Below are 25495 nucleotides of genomic sequence, written 5' to 3'. Positions count from 1 at the left end.
GATAAGTGTGCATATGTGCATCTGTTGGAATGTTTGTGTGCATGCGTGCGAGTGTGTCACACGTCAATGATTACCTTTTTCTGTATACGGACACATATGGGTGTGTGTGTGTACCTGTTGTCGGTGTAATCAGTCTCGGCTCCTCCCCACCAGACGTCTGAGTCGTCCACCTCCAGCTCAGCACTGTCCGCTTCCTGCTCCGCCTCGCTGGGGCAGCAGACGAACTCCACACCACGGAAACGGTCAATGCCGCACGGCAACAGCATCCCGTAGTCATGGAGATTCATGGTGCGGTCCCCGCAAGACTGAGATGAGAAGTGTGTGTGTGTGTGGGGGGGGGTGAGCAAAAGTAGAATTAATGTATAAATCAGCTCATACAAACTCATTTAGGCACGCAGTAAGAACATGATATTCCACTGAAGCGTAAATGTTCTGCGACAGTAATACGCAACCACACACACACACACACACACACACACACACACACAAATAAGGGCATTAAAGAAAACAGGACGCTGCTGTGCTCAATGGATTTGATTATCTCTCTTCCAGAGTCTCCTGCAGGCCAACATGACATGCAGTTGATGTGATATAAAGAGATTGTGAATGCCTGTGGCAGAATGCATTTAATCATTATGTCAAGAGTGGTAAATACACAGCCGCTAATGCATGAGTCGGCCTCTTTAGGCAGGACTCACAGGAAGCTTGCTGCCAGTGTGTGTGTGTGTGTGTGTGTGTGTGTGTGTGTGTGTGTGTGTGTGTGTGTGTGTGTGTCCGTGAGTGTGTGTGTGTGCCCGTGTGTGTGTGTGTACATACGCACCTCTTTAGCCACGGTGTGCCAGTGCAGGTGGCTCTCGCACATGTCCATGCGCTCCTGGTGCAGGAACTTGCACATGTCGGGAACCAGCAGGGCATCGCTCACAAACTCTCCAACTATCACACGCACGCAAACAGAGATGGGGGGGGGGGGGGGGTGTTAATACATCAACAGTTCGACAAGGCACATTAAAAGTACATTAACTGTGTTAATGAATGTGCAAATCTCACAGGCACACACATCAAGAGATGTGCACCCATCCACACCCACACACACACACACACACAGACAGACACACAGACAGACACACACGGTCGCACTTGAGACGAGCCTGTCTCATGATGAAGGAGGCACAGCCTGAAGCAAACACTTCAGAAGTCTACACACACACACACCTAGGCAGCGGTAGGGCACCACAATGTGCACGTGACTGCGGCACTGCTTGCGGCCCTTCTTGCACCAGTTGGGAATGCTGACAGGCTGGTTGGCCTCCACCACATTTGTGATCTGCAGCTCAGGGTAAACCTGTGAGAAAACACACACACACACACACTTAAGTATTCCTATTTTTGTGTGTTCATCTTATGCCCTCTGAATGTCTTACCACTTACACCATTTCTTATCACTTCCATTTCCAAACACGATCATTTGCCCATTTGTTCCACCTCCCTTTCTTCCGTTCATTGTTCCCCCACTCCTCCCTCTTCCTCTTCATCCCTCCCTCCCTCTCTGTCCCTCCCTTACCTCTTGGCAGTACTGCAGGATGCCCTCCTTGGTGCCAATGCAGCTCTTGGTTCCACTGGGGTCGGGCTCCCACTTGCCCGTCTGCACGTTGATGTGCACGTTCAGCTTCCCGCAGAACATGGCCACCTGCGGTTCCGCCAGGAGACCGCCGCCCTCGTCCGACGGCACCTAGAGAAGGGGAGAAAGAGAGAGAGAGAGAGAGAGAGAGAGAGAGAGAGAGAGAGAGAGAGAGAGAGAGAGAGAGAGAGTTAGTCCTCTGCCCAAATTTTCTCTCATGACTTCCCATAGACTCAGTGATCAATCAAACAAACAAACAAGACAACATGTGTGATCTGTTGGTTGATCCGTCTGGATTGCATTAACGTTTGGCTTTATTTTAGCCAGTGGTGGCTTGGCTGAGACGCTTCACTCCACCCCTTCAGTTGTCAATCATTCCAGAAGGGGGTTGCCATTGGCTTTTGATGTGGAAGGGCTAATTAAAAGGTATGGGCATCTATGAGGAGCACGGCCTCTTCAATTAGAACAAGAGAATGAGAGACAGCAGGGAAGGACCTGGAAGACATGTGGGAGAGAACACACACATACACACACACACACACACACACACACACACACACACACGCTGTGTTCCTGCTTTAACCTGTGGTGCGGGTCAGAACAGAACGGATGTCAGCAGGAAGGCAAAGGCTTTTTCAATTGGCTGCCCTTCAACCGGCACCTGTCCCCTTTAATAGCAGCTTTTCTCTTTCAGATAGGAAACACACACACACAAATGTAAAGTCAATATTAATATTAATTAATTAAAGTGCCCATGTTAAGTGGTCTTGTTAATAGTAGTTTGCGCTAATGTGTGTGGGTGTATTCTAGTGTTAGTGTGTGTGTGCACATGATTTGAGGCCTTTGAAGGAGGAAAGAGGAAAAATGCCTCTGAAAGACCGCATTGTGTTAAGGAGCCAGGGAGTTCAAGGGGAGAAAAAGAGGGATGGGGAGAGGGAGAAAGAGAACGAGAGAGCAAGAGAGAGCGAGAGAGAGAAAGAGAATGGTTACACTTTGTGTTCTAATCTTGTTAGTGATTTGAATGTATTGGATTCAGCACAAAGGTTCAATTGAGAGAGATGATACATGGTGAATGGCCTTCAATTCCCTTATACCAAACACACACACACACACACGCAGGCTCAGACAGATCAGATAGCCTCTCATTAGAGTGGGGATGTGTTGCCTAAAGGAGTTCATGTCCTTCCTACCCATCCTGGCACACCACATGCTGAAGACTACTGCAAATCTGTAAATCCCTCTCTTTGAGCGCACACACACACACTGGGTGACAAATCCGTCTCCGCCCCAGCGCTCTTGCACTGTGACACATGACACTGTCACACATGAAGCCAACACACGGCCATCTGCGAGGTCACCCAGGGATCGGGGACAAATTCCTGCACTGCCATATGTGTGAACAGGCCTCCCTCTAGGGATCAGGACCAATTCTTTTTGCCCCAACTGGCCGCAAAAGCAGTAAGGGATTGTCTGTCTGCTCACTGATTTTAGCAATGGCCAAGATAGTCGTGAACAGCCTTACAGAAGACATACACTGCCGTTCAAAAGTTTGGGGTCACCTAGAAATTTCTATTCCACTCCATAATAGCCAGAATACCAGCTGAGATCAGTTGCAATTGGTTTTGTCAGTTATCCTTTTAAAATGATATCAGATTAGTAAACAGAAAGTGCCTTTGGAATATTGGATGAATGGGTGCTGATAATGGGCAATGTAGATATTGCATTAAAGATCAGTCATTTCTTTCTACAAGTCATTTACAACATCAATGACTTGTAGAAAGAAATGTGACTCCAAACTTTTGAACGGTAGTGTATAACCAGTGCCATAAACAGCCATAGTTCCAAATATCCTAATTCCAGTTGAGCATACAGAGAGATAGGCAGCCAGACAGACAGACAGGCAGGCAGGCAGACAGACAGACAGTCGTCACAGTGAGCAAGATCACCCATTTGAAGAAGCAACACTAAAGTTTCGCTTTGGACAAAGGCGTCTGCCAAATCCCATAACCATAAAGTGGTGCTTGAAAGGAGAGGTAGGGTGTGTTATTTTTTACTTGACATTAAAAACAGAAATGACCAGCGCATATCTTACACCTCTGTGTCTACATAAGGACTCTGGTCAGTATAACTGCAATTTAGTCATCTTTATGCAGTACTGCAAGCTCACGCCCTTGGCCTGTTTTGAAGTGCACCGTAGTAATGTGAGGGCGAGGTGTGTATTGCAGGCGAAGGCAAAAATAAACCCCCTGGGTAGGCGTGAAACAGCAGAAACTCTCTCCTGCCCATCGGGCGTCACTCGGCATCACCCTCCATTCCTTCTTGGTTTCAGTTCCTGCATTTTTTCCTTAACATGTACCAACTTCCTTTTCTCGCTGAGTAACTTCTCCCTTTTCCCTTTCCCCTAGTTTCTCCATGATCGCTTCTCGCTTTTACGTTCTGATCATATTGAACTGTACTATATTGAAGAAATGGTGAAACAGAGAAAGAGAGAGAGAGAAAGAGATCGAGAGAGAGAGAAAGGGTGGGGTGTGATGAGATGAGGGCAGACTGCCATCGCTCGTTCCACCTGCTTCCTCTCTCTCATCTGTCCATTCTCATCAGCCCTGCCTGGGCACTCCCCATATCCCTGTCCGAGTGGTGATCTCTCTCTTCCTCTCTCTCTCATCCTCCGCCTTTTTCTGTCCCTCGCTCGCGCTGCTGGATCAGCATTCTGAGCTTAGGCCTGCAGGCACCAATAACTGATACACACAGAGACAGAGAGAGAGAGAGGGGGAGGGGGAGAAGGGGAGAGAGAGAGAGAGAGAAGGGGAGAGAGAGAGAGAGAGAGAGAGAGAGAGAGAGAGAAGGGGAGAGAGAGAGAGAGAGAGAGAGAGAGAGAGCTCATCCTAACTAATGCTGTCAGTGGGCTGGTGAGAGTGTGTGTGTGTGTGCCCCACTGCTACGGTGGCTAACGCACTGCGGTGAGAGAGTCATGCTCTGTTGATAAAGCCATCTCTAGGGGCACGGAGGCCAGCCCAGCCCTGACCACAGCACATGCACGCAAACCCTTGGAGACGTCTGTTCTGCACACTAGCAGTACAGGGCAGGGCTGGAGAGGGCTGTTCAAGGGCTCCATGAGCTAGTTCTGAACCAGCCATGTACAAAACATGCTCCTTTTGACTGTGCAGAAGCTATACGTGGAGAGAATACACTCCTCTAACTGTGTTCCCTGCTTCTAGACACACACACACAACATTAGAAACAAAATTACAAAATTAGGAGCACTTGAGACGGTCCAGTGGAGCATGGTGGCGAACCCTGCAGCTAACACTTCAGAACTACACACACACACACACACACACACACACACACACACCATGACAGTGACAAATCTCTCTGCCGAGAAATCGTGTGGGAAATGAGGACCGGAGAGGCTGAGGCGCTGCCGATTCTGTGAAAACCTTCCAATGTCACCGTGGCAACCTCCAGGGGAAAGGGAGGAGGAGGTCTGCAAAAAAGTAGGCCACTTTGTTTCGCACCAGCCGTCCGCCCGGTCAATCAGGCACCAGCGGCCGCTCGCTACGCACACCAGGCGTGCGATGGTCTAATCACCGGCCGCTGCTTTAATGCCACACACCAGGGCCAAGGAGGCCTGTGTGAACAGGGTCATTGCGTGGGGCTGTGAGGAGTACGGTCACAAATATGTGATTAGAATGGTCGCGAACTGAGAGTTCCGCATTATAATGCGACAATTACCCTCAGAGATTTTCCCCATAGACTGTATAAAGAACACTGAAACTATAGATTGTTTCGTAGAATTCTAGAAGGAACCAGAAAAAATAATTCACTCCTCAACAGGTTACAGAGTAACTCTGGTAGAAAAGTAACTCAGGACAGTCAAGCCTGGTCACGAGGCTGATGTTTGTTGGCACTGGCAAAAAACACTGGTTACCGTTTGCCAATCTTGCAGTCAATGGAAATTTCCAGTGAAGCAGCTGAAGGACTTGAAATGACTCTGTTGCTATGAAGTTTTATTAACAAATGGAGAAACACCCATTGTTTCAATAGCTGACTGACTGGGAAGTTGGTAGAAATAATCAGTGATGTTGATGAGCCGAACCCTTCTTAATAGCCCATGGCATTTGACCAGTCTACATTAGCCGTACCAAAAGCCAGTCTTCCATTTCAGGAGCTGAAGGCATCTCTAACAAAGCCTTACATGGACGAGTATAATGGATGCAAGTGGACTTCTGGTCTTTGTCAGTCGTTACATCCAATGTGTGTGTGTGTGTGTATTCTTCAGTGATACACCCTATCCATTTTGATATATCCAGAGCATATTACTCGCCACAGATGCGACATCACTTTCAGCTGCCCGATACACCACTACTGGTCAGTTTAAGCTCAGGGGTCGTGTGGGCTCTGTGACCCTTGAGATGATGATGAATCTCCTCCCATCTGTTCACACACACACGCACAGACACACACACACACACAAAACATTTGCATGTTGACAGACTTGACTCTAATCCCTCACTGAGCTAAACTAAGTACAGCCTTAAAGGCAGATTTCTCTTCTCTTTCTTCAAAGGAGCCCAGAGCCCTTGTTATCTCCCATAGGCATGTACTCTCTCCTCCCGCTCTCCCTCTGCGTGTGCATGAATCTCTGTGTGTGTGTGTTTTAGTGTTATCTGGGCAGAACAGAAGCCCCTGTGTGAGAGTCTGGGATCAGATTCCCCACTGGGCAGAGACCCCCTGAGGATAGGGGACATGGTGTCTGAGGGAGCAACACCACACACACACACACACACACACACACATCAAACATGTAGACACACCCACACAAACTAACACGCATTACCCTGACTCTACCCTGCATCTCACACATGTATGGGGATACACAACACACACACACACACACACAAATCCAGCTGGGAGCTTTATTTCACGGCCTTTATTACCCAGACAGAAGACTGCGAGATTACATTTTGGAACGACAGTTGGCTTCTTTTTTTCCCCCCTCGCACTGATCACAAATTTCAAGGATTTAGCACCACCCGCATGGCCCAGTGCTGGGACTGTGCAAAGTCATCCAGGACACCGAGTCCCAGAACACCACCGAGTCCCAGAACACCACCGTATCCCTGGTGGCAGTGCATGGTGTGCATTTCAGTCTTCTTTCCCCCTTTTTGCTTGGGGTGGTATATACAGAGACTTTGAAGTTCTTTTTAACAAGTTGTGAGCAGTGTGTGTTTGTTTGTTTGTGTGTGTGTGTGTGTGTGTGTGTGTGTGTGTGTGTGTGTGTGTGTACTGTATGTGCGTCTGTTTTAAGACACACACACACACCAGCCTTTCTCAGTTTCCAAAGCACCAATCATTAAGTGGACATGCGCTTTGAAGCAACAAACCAGTCAAATCCTGACTGCACAAATGAGGCGAGCATGGAATACGTTTTTGCTGACCAAAAAGAGCTCAATGTTGCACTTGCCTATATCAAATCAATGCTGAATGTAGTTTGGAGGACATTCCAGCATTTCTGTGAGCTACATTTTAACAAGTTGTAGTTAAAAAGGCACATGTTTTTTTAGCAACCCAAAATGAAGGCACAGTATTACTTGTGAGCTACATAACAACCTGTTTTTCAGAGAGACACCAGTTTCTACCTTTTAAACAAAACAAATGAACAAACTGGGGCCCCAATACCTTGTATCGGCCCCTCCACCAAACACTAGATCACATAGCTACTTTGAGCACTTCCTCTTTTCCTGGACCATTTAGCTGACACTTGAGCACATGTTTGTGGCTTAAGCTGAGACAGATTGTGGCAGTGAGGACGCAGTGTGGCGGCGAGCCCTTAGATCTGCGCTGTGGTGACCAGACGGCCACGGCTCCACCTGCTGTAACCAGACACCTGCCCAAAGGCCGCATCACAGGAGCTTCTGTTGCAGAGCTGCGGACAAGCCCCCGAGCAGCGCAGGTGGCTCAGCAGCAATGACGTCCAAATCAGATCTAATGAAAAATAGAGAGAGAGAGAGAGAGTGTGTGTGTGTGTGTGTGTGTGTGTGTGTGTGTGTGTGTGTGTGTGTGTGTTCAAGACAGGTCTAAATATGTAAAGGGGCCCCACACAACAGAAGCCCTGCTCAGAAATTCTACTGTGTGTGAGTGGGTGTGTGATGATACTCCTGGCCATGTGGTAAGACCAGACTCTGAAGCTATGCATTTGTGTTGAGTGTGGGTGTATGTATAATGATATCCTTTGACACTTGCTAAGACTGGACCCTGATGTGTGTGCTTATGTGGGGTGTGTGAGTGTGTGTGACCGGATCCTGAACGGGTGTATGTTTCAGTGATTATAGGCCAGCCAGACCCCTCACTTCCCTCTCACCGTGCCTGCCAACATTCCGCCTGTGTACTGTCCCTCTAACACGCACACACACACACACACACACACACAGAGAAGAGCTGCCATTGCCACGGCAATAAAAATGAAGACGTTCCGTCTGCTGCTCGAGCCCCCTCTCCATCACTATGACAACAGGAGAACAAAAAAAAAAAAAAAACTCCCAGACCTCTCTCTCCCACCCCTTTGGGCCCATCTGTGTGAGAGTGAAGGGTTTATGGTGGGGGGTGTTTTTGTTGTGGTCGGGCAGAGGGAGCGCAGCGCATGCATTCAAGAGAAAGACTAATAGAATGAAAATAGGAGAGAGACAGGGGGAAGGAAAGGAGAGTGGGATGGGGTGGGAGGGCTTTGAAAGTAGAGGATGCGGGAGAGGGGGGGAGACATGGGAATATTCAAAAGATGGGGAAGAAAGGAGAGACATTGTGAGGAAGAGAAGGATATGACAGACAGTGGGAGAGAGAGAGGAAGAAAGACAAGACAGAAAAATGAGAAACAGAGGGAGATACACACAAAGAAAGTCAGAGAGAGAGAGAGAGAGAGAGAGAGAGAGAGAGAGAGAGAGAGAGAGAGAGAGGAGAGAGAGAGAGAGAGAGGATATGGGAGAGTGACCGCAAGTTGTGAGATGATTCTGAGATTAAACCTCTATTTCTATGAAGGGCCAACATGCCCTGTTCCTGAACTCAGCTGTTGCCGTGGAGATTTACATTAACTCCACCCTCCATTCCCATCCAGTGGTCAGCAAAAGCATTATGGGAAAAGTGCTTACACTTACCTGATACCTGCTTAAAACCAGTAAATATCTCAGATCGTCACCATCACACATTGCACAACATGCTCTTGCATACAGTATGGGGGTCGGGCTCTTTGCTAGCGATGACCGTGAATTATTCATGGTATAAATCTTCACCCTGCTAATAGAACTGGATCATAAAATATTGATGAAATCCAAAGCAGCGCGTATTCTTACTCTGAAACCACTGTGAAAGTGTGAACATCCTCACCTGGGTCATTAAAGTGAGTTAGAGGTCATAGAAAGTCTGCTGCAGTATCTATTTAGGTCACCCCTGAAATTGTATACCGAGACTATAGTGAAGGGCCATTTACATGTAACAAAGAAAGGAAAGGGAGCTTGGGACTTCAACAACAAATCAACAGGCCTGTCGAGGGGAAAAAAACACTGATAGTGCCACTCCACTCTATCTTTGTGTGTTTGTTCATACGTGGAATTGTAAGGGTTAATTTCTTTTCTTCCAGAGGGGGGCTTGCGCCAGGGCCAGACAAACACAGGAAGTCCGCCCCACAAGAGGAGGAAGCAAACAGGAAGCAGAAGGTAAAACAGTGGCAGCCGGTCAGGAATATCTCTCTGCACTGCGTCACCAGGGGACTACAAAATTAGGAACACTTGAGACGAGCCTGTCTCATGACCAAGGAGGCAAAGCCTGAAGCTAACACACTTTAGAAGTCTACACACAAACACACACACACACACACAGCGACAGAGCTAAAATTGAACTCCAGCGTTCAGGCATTGGGCATCAGGAATGCAGAAGTGTGTGTTAATGTTTTCACTGCTTTGCTATTTGCCTTGTTAATGTTTCCCCTGCCCAGCCTAAGGTTCACTGAGCCATCTAGGCGTCTTCTGTGTGTCTCAGGTGAACATGACCCCCCCCCCCCCCACACACACAAACACACACCCTTCACTGAGCTACACCTTGGTGTTAGCACAGAGCAAAAGAGTTTGAAGGGTTAAGTCCTGGAGATGGCTCTGAGGCTGGTGAGAGGAAATGAGAGCAGGGAGACAGGAATACCAGCCGCGCATGCATACACCCCACCCTCCCCATTCAACCCCACCCAGCCTTGGCCCTCACAGGGAGAGAGAGAAGGGGGGGGGGGGGGGGGTACATGTATGTGTGTGTGTGTGTGTGTGGTGAGGGGGGATAATTATAGAACTGCTGCTAAGCACCAGGGAGGCTCTGGGTGCCACGACAACCAAGGAGAGGGAGGATCTAGGGTTTTTTTCAAGAGGGTGGCTACTGAGAGGCATATCAGCCTAGAGGTATAGGCATCATAAAACTGATATTGTGGTGACTGGAATTAATGCAAAAGTCAATAGTACACAACCTGGAAAAAATGCTTATTGAAAGCACAAAACTGTATCCAACCAAAAGAAGTGTATCCAACTGTGAAAGATATCTTCTGTTATTCTGCTCTCAATATTCTATTGAAGTTCTGCATTAATCCAGGAGTCTGGAACTGAGTAACTGGCCTCTGATCATTCATCTTCCTGGTTTGGCTATTGTTTACAAAATCCAACAGATTATTCAACAGGACACCACTAATTCATTTTCTTTGTTATGATCACCACCCTGTACACAAATATGACTCACATGTATATTGAAATGTCTGGGAGAAAAATCACGGCCACGCCCTTTTCGGGTGTTGACACGTTGTGGCCTGCTGCTACTACCTGTGGAGACTTTCGGCTCTGTCACCCAGGTGACCGCATCTGTGGGTCTCTCGGGCAGACGCTGCCTCAGGGGGCAGTCGGGTGGTTGGGGGTGGGGCACAGATAATCACTTCCCGCCCTGCTCCCATCTAAGGGTGGGGTCGGAGGCCAGTGTGTTCCACTGGGGAAGAGATGTCTGTTAAAAACATGGCTACCGGGATGACAGGCGCGTCTCATTAGCGCCAGGGAGCTACACCCTTACGCTCGCTCCGAGAGGTGCGGTTGTCATGGCAGCGGTGAGCCTTGAAGTGGAGTTCTGTCAAGAGACAGCCATGGGACATGCTGCCAACACCACCACCAAACCCCATCCCTCCACCGTAACTACTACCAGTAGAAGCATCATCAGCAACCCCATCCCCCCACCCTAACCACTACCAGTAGAAGCATCATCAGCAACCCCAGCCCCCATACCCTGCCATCCAGATGAGGCTGCTCCGGGCCAATCTATATCAGGCAGCACCTGCGCGCGCACACACACACACACACACACACACACACACACACACACACACACAGACCTCAGATCGCTCTTTGGGGCAGACGGCTAGGATGACTAATGACTGAGAGGGTTGGTCTGATGGTCCAGGAGCCTGCTGCTTCCCACCTGAGCCCCACACCTCACCAGTTGCAACACCGACCGATCGCCCACCTGCTGACTGGCTGGCCCCTGGTGCCCTCCCTCCCCAGCACCGCTCCCATTCCCGGCCCAACAAAGCCCTCTTTTCAGCCTGTCGGCTTTCACCATGATCCGCTCTGAATGCCTTCCATTCCAGCACCAGGAACGTGACTGTGTGTGTGTGTGTGTGTGTGTTCGTCTATCAGACAAACACATAGGGCCATAGCTTAAGCCTGGTCATAGAAGAACTACTGCAGCCATCAGCAGACACTCAGAGAGGAAGAATATGTTGTCACAGCAACACTCCATAAAAAAAACAGGCAACAACAGACTCAACAAAAAGTACAACGTGAGCGAGGAACCATAAAGTTAAGATGGGAGAAGGGGGGAAAAGAGAGGGGTGAAGAACAACACACACACCAGGCTCATAAACGGATACGACATCAGGCAGATGGGAAGAGTTATGGGCCTCGCTCTAGACAACCAGCACAGTCTTGCTCATGACACCATAGCAACTCTGTGCCACTGTTTCGTAACTAATACCCAGTAGAACAACCAGACCATTAAAAAGTCTGTTCTTAAAAGACCCCTAGGCATAATATTCTCATTGTGATGCTTCCATTGTGGTTTGAAGTCTGCTCTGATCACATTTTTGTCATACCATTGGAGTCTCATTTTCATCAACACTAGGAAGCAATAAATGAAAACCAGCAGATGGGACTGGTATTTGGTTGACAGTGATGGAGGATAACTGTTCGGGTGGATATCGGCAATGAGTACAGTTTAGCTACCACAAATTTCCCAAGGCTCTGACTAAGCCAAATACAAGAATTCATTCAGCCTTACTGCACTGAAAACAATCAAATACAGAGGACCCACCCCAGTCTACCAAACCATCACTTCTCCTGACAGGGGAGTCAGACAGGAGTCTCGCACCTTTGACTGGAATGAAAATGTACTGCCTTGCTGGGCTAGACTACTACATGTTGCCTGTCGGCTGAGAGAAAAGCTCTGGCGATTTAAAATCTACAGCAGTGAGTGATTTACTCCAAATAGTCCAAGCAAATAAGGCTGATAGTCAAACAAGGCTAAATCGCCCATGGCACTCTGAAGAGCGCTGAGGATTGTGGGCAACTGCACGTGACAATTTGCCTAACAAAAACAAATCTGTGCACTGCAGGTGATGAACAGGCTTGTCAACCCTCAACCGAATTAAACATAGGCCTACCGTTAATCAGAGTTGAATTTTAAACAAAATTATTGTGTTGGCTTCACGTTAAAATCGTATTGCTTTACTTTATTAAATGCCAAAATAAAGTATGGTCATGACAGTATTTAGTTAATTAAACCGTCTAATTGAGTGTCAATATCTTCCAAAACCACTGTGGTTTTAAGCAAGATGCCATGGTATGCTGAGTAATTGTGTGGCTGCCGTTAACAGTGAGTGATTGTCTCTGGCAGACCAGAGTATGGCATAATGCCGAGGCGACAAACAATGCATGTGTGCGCTACGGTGCCATCACACTCCTACCGCAACAGCCTCTCCAGACAGCATGTTCACGGACCATGACGTTGAGCTAGTGATTTGAAACCTCCTTCAAGTGTAATGAACTGAATGAAAGGGGTTGGGGAGGGCAGACTAATCTGTTGAAACCCCCTTTCAGTTTCAGAAAAGAGACTATGCGTTTCTTGTACGTTTGGTCCCGATCCTGTGGAGTTATAATAGAACACCGCAGTGCACCGCCGCCATCTTATTTCTATCTGGCAACATCCTACTCCCTGTTCTCGACATGTAACATGTTGACGAGGATATTTTCCTCACCTCCTGTTGCGAAAGGCCAAGCCTGCGCTCTTGATGCGTTTGGTACCCAAAATATATAATAAACGTACGAGTGTTCGCAAAATATATGGCCACAAATATATAAATAGACTTTTTTCCCTAAAGCACGCCCACCACTGCTTCCACACGCCACCGCAATTGAAACTGGGACGTGGTTAAGAATGTCAGGGAAACATTGCGGAATGGACAGACACGCGTTCTCAAGAAAGCAACAATGTAACGATTCCTCGAATAACAGATAAAGCGCAGCACAGGGGTAACACAGGGCTCTACATTCTATTTAACGCTAATGAGTATAACCTAATAAATCACCAGGGGTGGGGGAATGGGATGGCGATGCACTGTGATATGTGTTCACAACACAACCACTAAGCTGTTTGTCGGCATGTAGACAACACTGGTGACGCCTTAACACATATTTGGACACACTGCCAGTTCAACATCAACCAGTCCATGATAAAGGAAATAGCGTGATTTCTTCTGGAATCACGACTAATAATAATAATAATATATATATATATTTTTTAAATCCCTTCCGCATCCCCCTGACCCCACTTGCACGACGCTAGGTCTGGTTAATATTAAATATGTGCAATATGTATCCTATACATGCACGGACCTTACGAATTTTTACACCAGCCCACAGTAGCTCATCGGGAGGGACACAATCTAGCAGAGTGAGAGGTAAGGTCAGACATGGTTTTAAAGCGCAAAGGATTACACGGGCCTACGCGCTCTCATAATATTGAACATTCATAGAAAGTCCAACTGCTCCAACGATTTAGCCTACTTTATAAAAAAAAAAAAAACACGGTATTACGCTTTACATTGTATGGCCATTTTGTTTGTGCCATCTACTGTTCAAAGCCTTACGGGATGCGTAGGGAATAGCATAAGCTAGGTTACCTGAACACTAACGCAGACATTCTAACGAGACATAGCCTATATATCGTTTTCGCAATGCAGACGGGCCATAACACAACTTTACGCACAAGACTGTACAAACATTATGGCTATATAACCCGTATTCGACACTCGAACATAACAAATGTACACAGTGGTTCTCACGACTCCCCAATACAACAACCCGTAGCGTTCCTCAGTCATGACTATTTGTATTACAATTTCCTTACCTCAAGAGACAATGCCGTGGACGCAAGCATCAACAGGAAAATAGCAATATGGTCCCCCATGCCGAGTTTTCTTCACAGCGCCTGCGGTGTGTCGGGGTGCTGGGCTAAAATATAGCGAGGTGATTGCAGTGTCTATGTATTCGTGTCGCTGCTCCACTGAGAAATGATGGAGACCGATAGCGAGGCTGTACAGCTGCTAGCAAACAGTCACCTGACTGGACTGCGAGAGAATGGATTCGTCGGGAGGGGAGGGGGCAATGGAAGCAACACAATACCCTCGCCACAGTCACACAATGGGTATAGCAGGAAACGAGGCAAAATCACACTCTCCATTTATTATCGCATTGTGTTTTAGGTAGAATAGACGTAGGCCTATCTCTCAATGTCTTTATTTTTTTTGACATCAGCTAGCAACCTGCTGGGATGACGAGTAATGGGTTTTTTGGCTCTCATGCCATGTATTGAACAGGTGGAAGCTGAAAAAAAGATGTGCTTATCAGTGAGAGGAGACATGTCAACAGACATCCGACTGATTATGTTATTATGTGTGTAAGAACCGGGTCGTTCTCCAGTTGCTACGCCACCTGGTGGCAAGTTGAGGAACACCATATTTGCTTTGCTCTTATTTAGCCTCACTCAGAACACGTAAGGTCCATCATGTTCACAGAGCTCCATTATGTCCACTCCACGCTGGCCTTGAGAATGAAAACAGGTCAGTCGGTCATTCAATCATTAGGCCTACAATACATCGTGATTTGATACAAGCTGGATGGCTCTTATATTAAAAGCTCAAATGGCAAACAGTTATTTTAAAGATACATTATACAGTTTTAGCCTAAACCTAGCACTCAGAAGGTCAAAAGTCTTGCCTGTCAAAGATTACCCGATGAGTTGATGTTAATGAGAGCTCACTACCTTAGTCACTGATTTATTTGAGTGATTTGGCTGGCAATAATCTGTCAATACAATAATACACCCTAATGTGGAAAGTAATATTTTCCGACTGAGGGCACAAAAATTGTGCATAGCCAAGGGGACAAGTGGGATTGAAAGTATCTCTATCTGGCCTATCTTGTGTGTAGCCTATCAGAGATTTCTCCAGAGGACCATGTCAATCTCATGTCATAGCCTGCTGGTGAAAACTGAAGCTTGCATGGATGAGGTTTCTGTAGTGTTATACTGCCCTAGGTGAATTCAAATCTCATGCAGACTTACTCACTTGTTTATTCATTTGGCAGCTCATGCAGACGCATGGGAACCAACGGCTTCATGCTGTGCAACCAGCTTGCATTTATTAGATAAGTCCTAAGAAATTAAGCATTTGTCACATCTCATCATGTCATATTAGGAGCTGATGCTGATGCATCTGATAACACGAAGAAAGAACATACTAAAAATAGAACAGGAAAATACATAGTAGTACTCCATGAGAAGTATGACAACAGGAGGACTTTTTTTAATCAGTTCAACAAAACCTCACTGATACATAACAGCATTATAAGATGCAGCAACATCATATGCTCAAAAATTCTTCTCAGTCAAGTTATTCTCAGGTTTTCTTCAAGTTTCAGGCCAATGGAGCTTCATTCAAATTATAGTCCATTTTCAGTTCGTTTGAGTCCAGTTATTTCATCCTGTCTTCTCTGATCAAACATAGTTTACTGGTAAGTCTTTATGGCACAACACAGGAACATTTTTATATTTTATGTGCTCAAAATGGTCCTTTGAGAAAGCCCCATATTCTCTATGCAGACAGCTACTTCCATTTCCCCTGTGGCTTCCAGGTGATCCTGGGCTGATCCTTCCGTGTGCACCTAGCCAGAAGGCACAACATTACTGGTCTGACCAGAGAAGAACTGGGCAGTTCTTACCCTTGGTGAACATCCTCAAGTTCTTGTATCTTAATTTATAGCCCAGGAGTACCACATCATCTCGCACTGGGAGGGTGTCTGTCTACTCCCTCCCACCTCCCCCATACACAGTAATGAAGAGCAAAGGCTGCTACCCCTCAGGTGCAGATAATCGCTCACTTCCGGGTGTAGCCTGGATACGGGGGAGGAGGGGAGTAGTTTGTGCCCCTGGGAGGGGTGGGTGTATACGGAGGCGGGTGGAGATCTGCAGAGTACATCTCATAGTCGTAGGTGTAGGGTGGAGGAGGACCTGCAAGTAAACGGAGACAACCACATTAGCATTCAGCTACTCAGCATGACTCCAACAGGGGGCAGGAAGAGGTGGAAGTTCACAGTGGGGAAAAATAGCAGCTTGTGAGAACAGACAAATATCACACCTCCATTTCTATGAGGAAACATATTCAACATCTATATCTACAAGGTCGCATGTGTCTGTATCTGACCTAAATGTAATGCCTTCCTTGTATATTTAGTCTATAATGGCCTCTTACTGCTAAAAATAAGTACAGTTACAGTATGTTGTAGTATGTTGTAAAATGTTTTACTGTGTAGTTGTTAACAACTAGCTGGCTTTCAGTTTTTAAATAAAAAATGCCTACATGATTTCCACCATGTTAGCACCTCAAGTGAATTACAATTGTTAATGTGATCCTTCATACCTGCTTCTGTGTGTATATCTAACATTTTCTGAAGGGCAGATATGCCCTCTGGTGGTTTTTAAAAGACACTGCAAGGCTGAAAGTAAATAGTGGGCAAAGGGAAAAATTGGCTTAACTTGACCACTGGGCAGAGTGTGCTTTAACATGGAGGTATTAGTTATCCATGTATTCTAAATCCACAATAAATTGTGTTACAATAGGCTTCCTACCTACTGTAGGGAGAATATAATAACTGTGTTTATGCTGTCTATTATGCCATAGATAAGTTCCTTCCAAGTCTCTTTGAGTTATATTCTACACAAAAAAGTCTTCAAAGGATTCATTGTTCTGCATGCAATGGCTTCCTGTTTGTATCCGAACTGATGTAACCTACCAACTTAAAGTGCTACTGGTTCAAGAGGTATGTGTTTATGTGAGGTCAGGTTAGATACTTCAGAATTGTTTGCTCAATCTTTATGTTACTTTTGTTTTATTTCAAAGAGACTTTATTTTTATGCTGACCAAGATTAGACATCTACCAGAGCACCACCAGCACATATGTATGCTAATAAACATGCATCTCGAAGGCATACCTCTATAGAGATATATAGATATATATAGACCCTTTCAACAACATAAACAAAAATGTGCGTTCCTAAGGCATTTCTGGGGGGGGAATGAACTTACCCAGATCTGTCACTAAATCACATATTCCGAGTATGTGGTTTAGTGACAGATCTGGGTTAAGTTCATTCAGGGTAAGGGGTAAACCTCCTAATAGAAGAGCTGTATGGCTTCATTTTCCTTACAAAACAATACCTTAGGGCTTTTGTTGTAGGAGGTTTACCACTTACTCTTAGTTAACTTACCCTACACTAAACCATGTACTTGGAATACCCCCCTGGTGGCACAGAAAACAACATTGAGCTAATGATGACAAACAAAAAATTGTAGAGCATTAACCTAAGGTCCGATTCATTTTCATTTCAAAGTATTTGGACTGGTTTGGAACGTTTTTTAACCGGAAGCCCTCAAGGAACAGATTGAAAGGCGCTATTAGGGACTGTGAAATCTAGTGAAACTGATACTGATACAACACTGCCCAGAAATGCGAACAGGAAGCCTAGGAAAGGGACGTGGAGATAGAGGGACAGAGTGAGTCATCACCTGGATATCCCTGTGACACCGTGTTGATGTAGGACGTGCCAAAGACTCCAACGCGAGCTCCTCGACCGTTCTTCACACACATGCAGATAAACAGAAAGCCCGCCGCCACCGCCCCCATCAGAAACACCACGCCAAATACGATGCCGGATATTGCCGTCCCCCTGGAGTCACACACACACACACACACACACAAAAAGAGATTTGTCACAGGCTTGTCCAAAAACAATCACCCACATAATTGTTCACACAATCATCCTCTTTTCAGCCCACCATCAACAAGTCATTCTGACCCACAGGCACTGTGTTTTGTATGCTTTAAGAGTACAATTGAATGCTTGTGAACGGATGGAGGGCCACCCAGTTAGCTCCTGATTGTTTGCGTTCTTGTTTGGGCTGTCTAATTTCGGACAGTCTGAGTCAGGAACTGGAGAGGATTTTTGGCTTGGGAGACACAAGGGGTCAGGGGATGGGAAGGGTGTGTTTTCACACATACACACCTGACCAAACATGTCTCAACAGCTGACCACCATGCCCCGTCCAAATGGCTTGGTTTATCTCTCTCTTTCTATCTCTCTCTCTCTAGCAGCCACACACCTCTCATGCTGTTAAAGGTGTGTGAGTTGAGGAATCATTTTGTAAATAAGAGGGTTATTACATATGGGTAATCTTCTATCAATCTATTTGAATATCTAAGAGTATAATCTCATCTGAATACTGGCACAATCTCCATGGTGTGTGACACCAGATATCGCCTTAAAGCCATTCTGATTGAGAGAGAACAGCTGCATCTGCCAGAGACATGTCAAAGGCCAAGCCCAGTATAGAGGTCAGTCTCGATGGCAAAGAAACAGTCTGCGATTCTGTGTGTGTGTGTGTGTGTGTGTCTGTGTCTGTGTCTCTTTGTGTGTGTGTGTGTGTGTGTTTGTCTCTGTGTTTGTGTGTGTGTGTGTCTCTGTGTGTGTGTGTGTGTGTGTGTGTGTGTGAATTTATCTTGTTACTCACGAGAGAATATCACCCACGTAAGCATAGTAGGAACAGCAGAAAGGAGGTGATCCATCGCAGCAGTACTCTAAACAGCCGTCACACTGTGCTTGCCCTCTCCCTGAAACACACGCAGAAAAAAAACATGCAACATTTTAGAGATATCACTTCAGATATAAACACACACCTAGGTACACTTTAGTATTATCATGCTACAAGAGGAGGCAAAGGCAATTTATAAAATTGCCCAGACATCACAGAGAGACAGACAGTTGTTTAATATGAATTGCCTGCTGCAAATCTTTTACTATTGGCTGAGCTGAAAAGTATTGTACCCTGACAGGCCTGGTGATTCCAAAGTTTTGTATATAGTTACAAAGCAACAGATAGTACAGAAAGCAATAGAACCATTTATATGAGGATTATGTTAACATCCTTTTCAGAAGAGTATACAGAATGATACATGGACAGTCCTAAACTGACTGTGTAACACAGTTTTCAGAAGAAGAGCCAGACTGGCCAGTTTTAGAACCACACATTTGGGTTCCTGATGTGTCCTCCAGCATCCAATCACAACTTCTAAAATTATGATCACAGAAATGATTATGCCTTATTGCGGTGACCGGCGGCCTGCAGCCTTGCAATTATCTGGTAGAATAAGATTCACACGTCCACAAAAAAACATACTCAAGCACACACACTAGCATGTGCACACACACACACACACACACACACACTCTCTCTCTCTCTCTCACACACACACACACACACAGACTTGTTCGAATTAAACAAGCAACACTCACACACCTCATAAGAGAAGCAAGCTTTTCTAAAAATCCTTCCATGACAGTACGTATACTTGTGCACATATTAGTACCTCTCTCTAACTGTCTTCTATGAGAGCCACCAAACATGTCTGGTCCTGTTCTATTCACTGTTTTCTTCTGCCATTATTTAACAACCTTCAGACTTGACTTTCATATGGTAAAAAAAAGTGGAGGGACCTCATATTCTATCTCCTCTGTATATGTTTCATCAATTAGTAAAAGGCAACGATTTATGCATTGTTGACTATACCTCTACTGTTTTTAACTTATAAACTACAAATAGTTTAGGAATGCATTATAATGACACTATTACAACAACACTGTTCCCGCTTAACAAATGATAATAAGGTTGAACTGTTAAAATCCTATCTAGGCTATCTGTCTTACCTATTTTACCTATTTTATCTATCTATCTAAAATCAAATCTAACCCTATAGGCCTATACAAGAGACATGAATGAACAGTAAAATGCTGGTGCTTGGGTCCATGGTCAAAACAATATTCAGTTAAGCATGACATATTTCAATATCTGTGCTTCATCACCACGAACCCCTGGCTCAGACCTCTACTTAGACACAACAAACTGTTGAAGAGTTCACACAGACACATACTCACAAACTGAGGAAGAGTTCACATAGACACATACAGATGGAGGAAAAACTGGGTTAGGTTCCTGGTAGTCTTGCCACAGTGGCTATAAGTCAACGGACCTTTTGATGTGTGTCTGCATACTCTCTGCCTGGGTGGTCTAAAGAGGTCCCTCTCTTAGCCTACCTCCGGGTCTTGTCGGTCAACACGCCCGGGACAAAGACTCCATACAATCCTTGCCACCTCCAGGAGAACCCCTTGCACCCCTTCCCCTCCCCCACCAACACCCCAACAATTACAGGACTTTATGTATGTAAGAAACAAGTCGGGTTTTTTTTGCGCTGAAATTCGTTTTTAAAACTAGATACAATATCTACTGACAAGACCAGTCTTATCGTAATCTTATTAACTTTTTGTGGATTTTGAGGTTCATGAAAAAACTGAGTGGACCTAATCTAAATTTCTTAGGCCTAGGCCTACTTATTTCAGATCAAAAAAGACCAATTGAATGGATAAACAGACAAATTAACAGTACGCTGCATCCTACCTCGTAAGCTACGAGAGAGCGCAAGCTAGCCTACCTCTCTTATCCTAATACGGTAAAAATAACAAGGCTGATTAATGGTTTGTCTTAGACAAAAACAAACAAAAGGGCCTGATTCTGGTGACGATAAATTCGAATTTTCTTATTTTCAAACAATCAACTACTTACCGGCAAAGAGGCAGAGCAACAATGATTCTCTGAGCAACTTCCAGCTCGTCTGTCCGGTCCTAGATGCAGAATTGTTCATGTCTTCTGATCCCTTTCCCCACAGATGTTAGTCAATTAAGAGATTAGTTTGAAGTTTCCATCAGGAATAAATTCATCTGAGTGAAACGCGAAATTTTAAATAAGCTCTAGTTCATTCAAATAAAGAACTGTGGAGCTGCCGAGTTGGCTGAGTTGTCCCCTCACTTTACAAACGGCGCAAACGCACTCTCCCAATTTTCCACGTGTTCCCTCCTCCTAATCGCGTTCCCTTGACTTCTTCTTCTTTGTTTTCCCTTCCTCCCTTTTCTAGTTTTTCTTTCAGGTCCTCCCCTCCCCCTGCCACTCTTTGCCGAATACTACTCTGTCAGGAGTCCGCTTGGTTGGTGACTGAGACGCGACCATGTAGCCTACTGTTTATAGTCCACCGGAAAATTAATAAATAAATATCACCCCTCCCCTTGTCACGACATCGAGTAGCCTATTATCCTCAAAATACCGGTTATGGGCAATTACTGAGGATCATTCCGGTTTCTTCAAAGCAGGCATGCATCCAATTGTGTCTCACTGTTTCACCTTAAGCCGGCATGCAGTCTTTGCTCTCGAGTTTGTTTGTTTTTTCTCCCTTGATATTTGTTTCTCTGAAACAGGCTGTCCCTGAGAGGATATTTTTACCACACGGCTCCATGTGTGTCACGAATCCTTTGAGAACATCTTGGACAAGAGAAGAGGAATTATCTGTTTGGAGATAATGTGACAGCGAGCACGCCTGTCTTCCACCTTAACCCTTGACACACAGCTCTGTCCTTACCATTACCATACTCATCATCATCATTGCACTCCTTTTCACTGTTTCTTGTGTCACCAATACCTTGGGTCATGGAGTAAGTTTTGATAATGACCGCCATTCATCTGCACAAGGACATTACACACGATGGCACAATTAAGCTTCATTCTCTATCTCTGTGTTGCCTTTTAGTACATTGTCTCATTATCCTCCTTCCTACCACTACAATAAGCCATACACTACACTAATGCCCGTGAGAGCTCATTCTTAGGAGACCATATAACTCTTTTATGAGAATACCACCCACAAATCACCCATTATTATAGACATCATTACATGCAGATGTTGGAGAAACAAGGCAATCTATCCGGGGGTGTTCTGTGTGCTCTCCCCACGCGTCTTAAACACAGGGGCGTTTCTAGACTTTCAGGACAACCTGGGCTTAGCCCGGCTGGACCGGATGTAAATGTAAAGATTTTTTAGATATACAGTACATAAAAGGTGTTATTATAGTAGACAACAGACTACATTAGACTGCCCAAATTATTTATTATTGAATTACTACAAGGTACATACACGTTTAAGTGTGAGGTTGCTTGTAATGTATCATTAAGCAAATGTTCTGCACCTCCTTCTGTTGATCTGTTGATGTTTGATGTTAAAATGGGATTGCACACACACACAGAGAGAGAGAGAACAGCTACCCTCTACAAAATCATGGAATCAGATCAGTGTGTGGCAAACCAACAAAAACATACTATACTACATTGCAGGATACAAAGAACTTTTGAGATTGCAATGTTCAGCTCTAATTACAAATGCTTTGCTTATGCATAGGGAATTTGCATAGGCTACATTTCAGTGGACATTTAAACACATTCCCATGGAACATGTTCATTCCCATGAAACTTGTTTTTTTTAATGCTGTTTTATGTTTATGTCATCAGCTTTGTAATCACTTTGATGGTTAAATGGCTCATTACAGGGTGAATGAAAGCTGTCTCAGCCCCCTCTAGATATTTAATGGTTTATAGTTTGTCACTGTTAAAACATCTCCCTTACGAAAAAAATCCTTCATTGCAGGCCTACTGTGTGTGTTGGAGAGTGTAACATGCTCGTCTGCTCCTCAGAACATGAGTACAAATGTTCAACAAGGGGGGAAAGCATTTAGCCCTTCTGGCTAAATTTAGTTATTTAGAGCTGAGTGTCATAAATCTCTCTCTCTCAAAACGAGCCCTGAAATGTGTCGTGCCAATTAACCTGACCAGATGCCTTGCAGTTGCCTAATGCTTGCTTAGCCTACTAGCAGGGCTCAAAATTGCACCAGACAAAATTGGTAAATATTGAAGTTGGTAGATTTCAGACAGAAAATACGGATTACCTATTGAATGGTGGGTGAATTTCGCCACTTCATTTGTCAGTGAACATACTCAAGATAGTGAATGGTAGATATTCACATTTCAAAAAGTTAATTTTGACTCCTGCCAGAGACTTTCTAATGAGGAGACACAGCACTCAAAAAATCCTCCATAGAAATGCATGGGGTTAGTTTGTAACCCGTTGTCTACACATATCCCACCCCTTCCTCAGCAAAACGTCGACATGTGAATACATTGAGCCAATCATGTGGTGTGATGTGAATACATTGAGTCAATCATGTGGTGTGATGTGAATACAATTGAGTCAATCATATGGTGTGTTGTGAAGACATCTTCCCAATCATGTGTTGTGAACTCGCCGCTGGAGCAAGATTAGTGTCGTGAAGCCTTGCGCATGCGCATTTCTGCTGAATAGGGTGCCCGATGAGTGCCCAAAAAGTGTTGCTACTGTATATGGCCGCCGAGTGGAGGGACTTGCCTAAAAGGACTTTGCTCCTGCTTAGTGTTTACTAATGATAGCTTGCTAGCCAGCTAGCGATAGGATAGGTAAACAACACTAATAGCTGGCCTTTATGGAGTTGGTCGGACAGGATAAGCTTATATTTCAGTTTGCAAACATGAATTCTTCCCCTTTGCCTTTCGTTTGAAAAATTCAAACACTTTCAATTGTTTTTTGCTGGCCATGTCACGTCTGCTTTCTCAACGTACTGCAACCTATGACGCTGAACCACCCAGTGAGTTGACACAGACAGGCGCGTAGCAAGCGTGGGGGATGTGGATGTTATAACCGGGTTCCGGTTCCAGCGCCGACGAGAAAGGCACCCTGTCGAGGTAGCTCTGTGTCTTTGTGTTTCTCTTACCGTCTTTTGTTTACTTTTTACTTTTTTTACTTCGCAACTTTTTTGGATTATGCACTTTGAGGAGTGTTTTCATTCTATCCTATGGATATGGATCTATTACAATCCTATGGACATGGATCTATTAATAGATATGGATCTATTACATACGACAGAATGCTGGTAGGGTTCACGTAAACATCCCGGAGGAGCTGTGGTGCTTTCGGGGGTGCAGAGCGGGAGTTAAAGTGAGGACTAGGCGTCGGGAGAAGAAGTGGCAACACATGCCCTCGGTTCCTTCGATGGTTATGGGAAACGTGAACAAGACTGACGAACTGGCTGCCCTGGTAAGAAATCAGAAGCTGTACAGCTATGCTTTACGGAGACGTGGCTAACAAGCCATATCCCCCCAGCTAACGTTGAGCTGCCCGGCTTCAGTGTAGCTCGTTTGGACAGAGACAATAAACTTTATGGCAAAAAGAAGGGACGCGGACTGGTGCTATACATAAACAACAGATGGTGCAATCCCGGACATGTTACAGTGAAGGAGACTGTATGCTCTAAGGATGTGGAGTTACTAGCGGTCAGTCTACGACCATACTACATGCCGAGGGAGTTCTCGCACGCCATTGTTGTTTGTGTCTACGTGCCGCCTCAAGCCCTCCCGGACACAGCGTGTGACGTCATTCACTCTGCAGTCGCTAGGCTCCAAACTCAGCACAGTGATGCCTTCTTTGCGATCTCTGGTGACTTCAACCACATTACACTGGATTCCACCCTCACAAACTTTTACCAGTTTGTTGACTGCCCAACTAGGAAAAACAGGACAATAGATCTCATGTATGCAAACGTGAGGGATGCTTACAGTGCCACCCCCCTTCCCCCACTGGGGAAGTCGGACCATAACCTCATTCATCTTCAGCCAATGTACAAGCCAAAAGTACAGAGGCTACCAGTTGCCACGCGCACCTTCAGGAAGTGGACACCGGAAGCGGATGAGGCTTTGAGAGACTGCTTTGAGTCCACTGACTGGAGTGTGCTACTGAATGGAGAGGACTTAGAGGAGGTCACACATTGCACTACTGACTTCTGTATGGACATGTTGTATGGACATGTTGTTCCCACAAGGACTGTACACTGCTATCCAAATAACAAGCCTTGGATAACCAGTAATGTCAAGACCCTTCTCAATAGGAAAAAGATGGCATTTAAGGAGGGGGACATGGCAGAGCTGAGGCGAGTACAGGGGGAACTCAAGAATAAGCTAAAAGAGGCTAAGGAGGACTGTCTTCACAACACACCATATGATTGACTCAATGTATTCACATCACACCACATGAAGGAAGATGGAACAGAAGCTGCAAGATAACAAGCCCCCACCCCACCTCATTACCAGTGCAACACTCACCCCCACCATCACTGGATATTGCACCCCTCCCCCACATGGCGACCACGAACAACGAGGTGACAACGACCTCAGTCAACAGCCATCAGACACACAGACCCCAGATGCTGCCCCCCCCCCCCTCTCCTCCCCCCCTC

At 45.6% G+C, this 25495-nt stretch overlaps 2 protein-coding genes across 3 annotated transcripts in view; both read right to left on the bottom strand.

Moving 5' to 3' along the window:
- appa (amyloid beta (A4) precursor protein a) overlaps positions 1-14300 on the bottom strand; it is a 29284-nt gene extending 14984 nt beyond the window's left edge. The window contains exons 1-5 of one of the 2 annotated variants that reach the window (XM_042079374.1): positions 14093-14300; positions 1562-1729; positions 1213-1342; positions 821-933; positions 115-305 (exon numbers count right to left, since the gene is read on the bottom strand). In XM_042079374.1, coding sequence (XP_041935308.1) covers positions 115-305; positions 821-933; positions 1213-1342; positions 1562-1729; positions 14093-14152 — 662 coding nt within the window. In that variant the 5' untranslated portion in view covers positions 14153-14300. The remainder of the gene's footprint in view (positions 1-114; positions 306-820; positions 934-1212; positions 1343-1561; positions 1730-14092) is intronic. The other variant, XM_042079375.1, reaches the window with a different exon arrangement.
- A 1062-nt stretch (positions 14301-15362) lies between these two features.
- cyyr1 (cysteine/tyrosine-rich 1) lies at positions 15363-21354 on the bottom strand. Its single transcript, XM_042079381.1, has 4 exons — positions 20916-21354; positions 18810-18909; positions 17808-17968; positions 15363-16252 (listed from the first exon to the last, which is right to left on the bottom strand). The coding sequence occupies exons 1-4, from the start codon at positions 20992-20994 to the stop codon at positions 16119-16121; spliced, it is 474 nt and encodes a 157-aa protein (XP_041935315.1). The 5' UTR covers positions 20995-21354; the 3' UTR covers positions 15363-16118.
- Between the last annotated feature and the right edge of the window lie 4141 nt (positions 21355-25495).

The sequence above is a fragment of the Alosa sapidissima genome, chromosome 22 (genome assembly GCF_018492685.1).
Source record: "Alosa sapidissima isolate fAloSap1 chromosome 22, fAloSap1.pri, whole genome shotgun sequence".
Classification (NCBI taxonomy): domain Eukaryota; kingdom Metazoa; phylum Chordata; class Actinopteri; order Clupeiformes; family Clupeidae; genus Alosa; species Alosa sapidissima.
Note: the sequence above shows the minus strand (reverse complement) of the source record. Positions and strands in the feature narration are given on the sequence as shown.